The following is an 8099-nucleotide window of genomic DNA, read 5'->3' as shown; positions in this document are numbered from 1 at the left end:
TTCAGAAAATCAAGATTTTCCAAAACAAAAACATTGAACCATGGAACGGAGATGGGGGATGAACTACTGTATACAGCATTTTGTAATTTGGTGAGGAGCAAAATCCCCTACTTTCTGTTAGCATTAAGTCTTTAGAATCTTGCTATTTAGAAATTTAAATCCAAGTTTTGAAACCCTTAGATGGAAGTAAAAAAAAAGTTTAAAACTAAGCATGCGCTTGAGAGATCAAAGTGCCTGTTGAAGCAGGACCACTTGGTGGTCAGTGCATTCCTGTTGATGGGATGGAAGATGAGGCGGACATTGCCCTCTCCTGGTGAAACATGAAATGGCAGGTGGGTTGACAGCCAGATGGTGACGGATCAGGACAGCACGATGGTGTTCTGTGAATCCACGTCTTGTAGATTCATGAAATCACTACTTACTCCGCTGTCATATACAGGGTTTTCAAAAGCGGACTCTTCAGTCATGTTGTCATACGGTGGCAAGGATGACGGCATTCTGATAGACTTCCCCTGGAATCTGCGTGACGAGGAGAGAAGCATTGTATGAAAGCTTGTTTAAATTGCAAATGTAATAAAGTAAAGACAAATTGCAATGATAATAAATCAACATTTCCCCACTGCTTACTTTGCAAAGTAGATGTAAATGCCAAGGACAATGACCAAAATGACTGCAGTTGGAATGAATACAGCGAGGGCTACATGGGTGCCTTCCATTCCATATTCTGAATCAGCAACTAAAAGAAATAAAGAAAGAAAAAGCACATTATTGCGGTACGGGGGCTCCTTAGTAATAGACCAAAAATTCTAATGATGTTGCAATGCTTCATAATGACATAACATACCATCCAGCCTACGTTCATTCACATATTGGGTTGAGGATGCTAGAAAAGAGTAATTACAGTTTAGTGAGTAACCAAAAAGTGCAGTCAAAAAGCTAGTACAGCTTGTACTGTGCTTAACATTCTTAGTGTTGTGAGCTTGTAGATCAGCTATTTTCAGCTAAGTGAATTGGTGTTGACACCGGTCAATGAAGTTAAAGTATATAGGGTTATGGTGTCTTTACTCTTTAAATAACCGTGGTCTAAAACGTTTTCTTTTTAACCAAGCCGTTTCAGTTCCAGTTGGCACCTTTAGTTGGCATGTTGCATAATTATGGCGTGTAGTGATTACCCACCTCTGCAGGCGGGGGGTGTGCCATTCCACTGTGATGGGTGACCGGGGATGCAGTGGATGGTTGGCTCCCCCTGCAGTTCGTATCCTGTGTGGCAGGAGAATGTGAGCGTCTCTCCTGCGTGGTAGAAGGCCTTCTCTGAGCTCTGCATGCTGGTAGAGGGTGCACCAGGGTTCCTGCAGGGCTCGTACCTCTCGGCTGACAGGGAGACAGTGTGACAACAGCAGTGATGTAAAGTAACTAAGTACGTTTACTCAAGGACTGTACTTAAGTACAGTTTTGAGGTATTTTTTACTTTATTGGAGTATTTCCAATTGTCTGTTCTTTTACTTCTACTCTACTACATCTCAGAGGCAAATATTGTACTTTTACTCCACTACAATTATTTAAAAACTTTAGTTACTTTGTAGATTGATTATTAATACAAAACATACATTAACCACTTCAGCCCTATATACATTTCGGCCTGTTGAAAATAGCCGATCTACAAGCTCACATTTGTGAGCTTGTAGATCTGCTATTTCCAAAATATTTTTAATACATTTTATGCATTTGAAAACTTGTGAAATGGGACATTCTGCATAATGAGTACTTTCGACTTTTGGTACTTTAAGTACATTTTGATACCAACAACACTTTTGTACTTTTAGTCAAGTAAATTTGTTATTCCGGACTTTTACTTGTAACAGAGTATTTCTACATGGCAGTATTGATACTTTTACTTAAGTAAAACATTTTAGTACTTTTTCCACCACTGGACAACAACGCGTGTGACAATGCGTGCACATAACCTTCTGAAAACCTTTAGTTTCAGAGCACAGGAACGTTGGAGCTGTGGCTTGTGCATGGTTTAGTTAGTAGATCAGTAGATAAAATACAAAATACAAAAAAGATTAAGGGATAAGCTGATTATTCCTGCTGATTAGCATTGTTGCATCAGAAAAGGTTATTAGATATGTACTGTAAATTACAATGTGTAATCACATAATCGTGCATGCGTGCGTGTTTCTTGTTCACTTACGGATGCATTTAGGCAGCCTCTCACTCCACTTGGGGATGGCTGAATCTCTGTTGTAACAGGTGAGCAGGCTGCTGCCAGACAGGGCATAGCCCTTGTTGCAGATGTACTGCACTGTTGATCCTACTGCAAAGCGGCTGCCCGTCTGCACCTTGCGACTGTGCTCCACATTCCCTGGGTCTTGACACATCAATACTGGTCCGACACATCAAATGACATTGTACAGAACTGTGTTAATAATAATAATCACATGACTTGTGATTATTACTAAATCCTAACAGTTTTCTGATATTCTTTTTGTCAATGTTCACTATAGAAATGATTTCTCAGCCTCTGTAGCAGATGAAAACATGAAATGAAGCAGATTGAACGGTATAAAGACGTATAGGTTACAACGGATAAATTGGTTAATACAAGCAACATAAGGCCCCCACAAGGTGATAAGAACATGATTTAATGTGATACATACTTTAACTGTTTATATTGTTTAAAATGTAAAATATATGATTCTGTGGAGTTTGATGCCTATTATTCAAAGTAATTAACCATCAATATCAGTGTTCCTTGTTGTATTGGCATCGTGTAGTGATTGCACTACTGTTCTCACTGCTAAAAGATAACCAAACTCCTATACATTTCCATGATCAAGATACATTAAGAATGAGGTTTATTTAAACCTAGTGCAGCCACTAGAGGGCGGTAGGTCACTAGAGGACAAAGTGATATCATGAGCGATCAGCATAAGCCCTTTCTAAACAGGCAGGTCCTAATAACACTGCACCGGTTAAAGTTTCGTGGGGGGGAAGCATGCCAGTCTGAAGTGGTTGGTGATTTTTAATATTAATAATACAATAAAATACGGCTTAAGTCAGTGGACTGTGGACCCCCCCCCACACACACACACACACACACACACACTTTGAGAACCAGTGATTTAGACAACAAATAATTGTCCCCTACAACTCTGCTTCTGGAAGGACAACAGAAAAAGGAGGGAAAACAGAAAGGAAATGAAACGTTGCCCTCACCTTCCCGACACGTTGGCACCTCTCCACTCCATGTGAGGTCCCACTGACACATGAGGATCTCCGAGCCCACCACCTCGTACCCGGGGTAGCACTGATACGTGATCACCGTGCCTTGAATGAGGTCTGGGTGGGACGTGCTCTTCCAGCCGTTGGTGATCTCCGGCAGCTCTGGACAGGTGTCGTTCCGCGGCACCTCTGGGGAGAGGAAGATGGAGAAACATGGAGCAGAGAATGAATGATCCATGTGTGAGAGATGTTAACTTTGCAGTAAAGTTCCCTGAAAGAAGGAACTTTTTTTTTACACTCCCCCCCCCCCCCCCCCCCCCCCCCCACCACAGATGGCTGTGCCAATACAGCGTACAATACAATTATGAAAACCATGATAAACATTAAATAAAAACAAAACGACACAAAAACACATTTAAAAATTATATTAAATCATTAATTAATCAATTAATAATAATAAAAAAATACATTTAGATACAGTTGTTCTATAGGCCTACTGTACAGTGTGGTTGTACATTTTTTGTGTAATAACGTGATTGCAATATACTGGCATGGACTAGCATAAGTGGGCAGCGTGTGTCTGTGTACCCACAGGTAGATGCATACACATCTACCTACGCACACACTACGACACTTATACTACTTATTTATGGTAGGGCAGGAACTTTATATTTCTGTTGTCTTCTACAGTCTTAATGAATAATAATACCACGGCAATATTCGGCTCCAGTCAGACAACTCCAGCTCTGAGAAATACACCAAAACCTTCTGTGCTGAGAATGTGTCCTATATGCGACGTACATACTGGTGATTGAACATACACAGTAAAATCCTCTGTGTTAATTCATCTTTTCATCATTTGTTACTCCGAGAGTGTACAAATTCAAGCAAATCGACCCGTAAGGGTTACATTTATACACTCTCAGAGTTAAAGGAGCATGAAATCACAGGCTGATTTTGTGGTTTGTTTTCCTGTACATGTTAAAGTGATTTAGGTGTGCCAATGTGCAAACATAGACAGTTGCCAGCAGTATCGTCAATGCTTGCACATTGGCACACCATAACTCCAACACAGCCATTATACATTTTATGAGCTGCAGCTGTGTTGCTTACATCACGTTGTACTATAAAGGTAAGCCTTATGCAGCCTGTCATGTTTTAGTATTCAACCTGAACCAGAAAACAAACTACAAAATCAGCCTCGGGTTTCATGCCTCTTTAACCCATTAAAACCTGAGGCCGATTCTAATGTCTTCTAAAATCAAACAGTTTTATGAAAAATCACACCCTGTGTGAAGGTAGCGGCGCCTTTGATACATTTTGTCATCGATATGTGTTTATAATGTGTTTATAGCCATGTGTCACGTGAAGCTTGACCAATCACTTTGTTGACGCACCTGACCAATCAGAGCGTTGACGGGTCTGACCAATCAGAGCGTTGACGGGTCTGACCAATCAGAGCGTTGACGGGTCTGACCAATCAGAGCGTTGACGGGTCTGACCAATCAGAGCGTTGACGGTGAACACGGACAAAGTCAGGTATAGAGCAGGATCCGCTCGGCTAGCACCGCTAAAAATGTATGTTGCTGTATCAGTGGTTCTCAAACTTTTTCATGTCAAGGACCCCCAAAATCATATGTATTTGGCCACGGACCCCCAAACATATATTGTTCCAGGGACCCCCAGAAGCAAAGATTTTAGTTAAAAATGTTTGCCTGAAAAATATATATTCAAACTAAGATTTTGCACAAATTGTCATTTTAAAAACGTGCTATGAGCTTGTATATCTGCTATTTTAATAGCCAACCAATGTGCTATACTGTGTATATATAGCTACAATCTAAAATGATACAGATGCTTTCCCGGTTTTAACGGGATAAACTAACACCGAGGGCTTTAAAGCTGCTAATTTGCAAGACCAGTGCCCTGTGCTGTGTGCCAGGAGGGCCACAGCATATGGTTTGGCAGTGGCACTAGCCAGTCTGTTGTCCCTTTGACTGCAGCACATGGGGGTATTAAGGACACAAGGACATTAAGCACTGGGTAAATGCAACTGATGTGGAACACAGTACACTGTTTGACTGTTATTGGGTTTCTCTGTTTGTGGTTGCTGGGGGGCCTGTCATTTTTCATGTAAAGATTCCCACTGGGTTCTGGTGGTGTTTTTATTATAACACCTTACGGGGCCTTAGGTTACATTTGCACACTCGCAGAGTTACAAATGGATAAATGAACACTGACGATTTTACTTTGTGTACACTACAGTATGACAGGCATTCTAATGAGGGCAAATATCGCCCGATAACCTCACCGAATCTCCATGATCGTATCACTCTGCTTTGTTTACCTTATTATACCTGTAACCTAGCAACAGTATCCAGCTGTCAGAAACAAGATGATGTTAACCATTATCAGTTTGCTACTAGGCGAAAAAGAAATTGTTATGACTTTATCAAATATATTGGCTTGTGAACCAATTATTTTAATTACTTATTTTTTTTTACAACAATGAACCTAAAACTGATGACCAGCCTGCACCTAAGAATTTCCCAAATGGGCAGAATCAACGGTGGGAAGGGAAAATAATAATCTATTTTTCTTCATGGAATAGTAAGCTTGTGTTATTGTGCTTTCATAGTCATAAATATAGACTATGAAAGTGTGGTTTGATTTCAATAATACACTCTTAATAATAATAATACCTCAGATTTATACAGTGCTTTTCTAAGAACCAAAAGACGAGAAAACAACAAAACAAATATGATCTACGGCACTCGGTCCACTGCCTCATGCCTACGACCGCAGCACACTAGTGCCAATATCTTATGGTATAGCGCACTCTCTCTTTCATGTATGATTGCTATTCTGGGCATGTGGATAATCTAACAATGTCCTTCTGTTTGTCAGGATTTGTGAACATAAGCCAGTTGTGAACAATATCCTAAAGCTTAAAAGGAGAAAGCAAATACTCATGATGTCATCAAGGAACTGTCTTCTAGAGCTGTTCAACTGACAGAATAATAATTGCGACGACACTCACAATCCATCCACAGGGGGCTTTTCAAAGCACATTGGTTATTAGTATACTTTCTGGTTCTAAGCAGAGCACAGCTGTGAAAAAGCTCACGTTTTGATCTAAAAGCTTAAACTTATTACAGTGCAGTTTGTCTCCACAAAATAATGACTTGCATATACTGTACACTGTCAACAGAGCTGAGAGTAGCAGCAGAAAGATTGGTGCAATGAAATGAAAAAACAAACTTCATGGCCCCCTCCTTTTTTGCCCTCTACACCAAATCACTTTGGGGACAATAGCCAATCTACAAGCCCACAACGCGTTACAACGCTACCTAAATCAGCTATTTTCACCAAATGATTGCCTATTTCCGCCAAATGTTCACCTATTATGACATTCCCAGAATAGGGATGCTAAGGCTTATGTGATTAAGAAAAACATAAACAGTGTTCCAGCAGTGACGGCACCTCACCAAAAAAGTGGACCGTGAATCCGTTGTTGTAGCCGTAGATGTTAGTGGCAGGGTCGGACTGAAACTGGATGGTCACATCTGCCATGGAAGTATACAGCTTGAAGCGGGACCGGGTGCCACTGTACTGACCCAGGATGTTGGCTGTGAGGTCATCACCATCATAGAAGGTCAGGAGGTCATTCTTGCCCACATGGAGTCTGTGGAGAAATAATGCCATGAGTCATGCCTTTAACAATTGATTATTTTCTTAGCGTTTATTCTGTCTATTACTTTTGCAATTAATGAAATAATCAAGAAGCACGTTTTCATAAAAAAAAATGACGAGAACAAATCGAAGAGATTTTTTTAATAATTGGCTAAATCGATTAGTATGATTCTTTTTTGCTAAATACCAAATTTTCTCCCCAATTTAGTCGTTATGCCAATTGAGTCCTCCCCACACACATTTCTGTGTTGTATCCTACTGACTCACCCACCAGTGAGGAGCCCCCACCGGGAGGACATAGAGCCTTTGTCCCACTCCTCCTCCCGCCCTACACTCCCTGCTGACAGGTGCCGCCCCAGCCCATAGCATTACACGCAGTGACAATTATCACGGCCTCCCTCCCCCCAAACACTGGCTAATTGTGTTCGGGTAGACGCTCGACAAATCCGGATGCACCACGGTGGATTAGAACCCGCAACCTCCGTGTTGGTGGGCAGCTACTTTATCACTGTGCCACCCGAGCATCAGAGTATGATTACCCACTTTAAGCGCTATAAAGATAAAGACTTTTAATGTTTTGTAAACCAGCATGTCATGAAACCTTTAAATCGATTAAATCAATTGAGTATTCAGAGGGAGACCATAACACTGAGGCATTCTTACAGCCGTCATGTACACAAAATAAATAGCTGGATACGTTCCCAGACACAACCTTGATGACATTAAGGTTTCCAGGTAGGATAGAGCTTTGCACACTATTGCGTATTAGATACATGAGAAGAATATTTACGTGCATTTGTGGTGTATTTTGCAGCTTGCCGTGTTTTCTGTTGACAATGGATTACTCTGATGTGGTGTAAAGAGCACTAAATAATTCAACATAGACTTTTCTCTGCTGCTACTGTGCTCTCAAGAATGTTCCACACTATAATATAAATATCATTATTTGAAAATATGACAGCATAATAAGCACCTTACAAACATTCTTCCCCATTACCTTACTGATCACAACATCAATGCCATGATTACTGAGACAGTAATGTCCCCTCTTGGAAAAAGGCAAACTTTCCCAATCTTTCCACTCAAACAGAGAGCGTCTCCTTTCAAACCCCAATGGTTCTAATCAGCCCCCCGCCCACAGGAGTGGCCCAATTCTCTCACAACTTGCTACAAAAATCCCT

General features: G+C 40.9%; 1 protein-coding gene across 1 annotated transcript in view; it reads right to left on the bottom strand.

Moving 5' to 3' along the window:
• Window positions 1-359: 359 nt before the first annotated feature.
• The window catches only part of LOC311057587 (seizure protein 6 homolog), a gene marked incomplete at its 3' end in the record, with an annotated part of 66020 nt that continues 58280 nt past the window's right edge, over window positions 360-8099 (bottom strand). The window contains exons 9-15 of the mRNA XM_084074577.1: window positions 6714-6910; window positions 3220-3414; window positions 2195-2386; window positions 1177-1371; window positions 845-883; window positions 628-736; window positions 360-519 (exon numbers count right to left, since the gene is read on the bottom strand). Coding sequence (XP_083930703.1) covers window positions 360-519; window positions 628-736; window positions 845-883; window positions 1177-1371; window positions 2195-2386; window positions 3220-3414; window positions 6714-6910 — 1087 coding nt within the window. The remainder of the gene's footprint in view (window positions 520-627; window positions 737-844; window positions 884-1176; window positions 1372-2194; window positions 2387-3219; window positions 3415-6713; window positions 6911-8099) is intronic.

This window comes from Gymnoscopelus microlampas (genome assembly GCF_963454915.1).
Source record: "Gymnoscopelus microlampas genome assembly, chromosome: 12".
Taxonomy (NCBI): domain Eukaryota; kingdom Metazoa; phylum Chordata; class Actinopteri; order Myctophiformes; family Myctophidae; genus Gymnoscopelus; species Gymnoscopelus microlampas.
The sequence above is the reverse complement of the archived record's forward strand: the minus strand, read 5'-3'. Positions and strand labels throughout refer to the sequence as shown.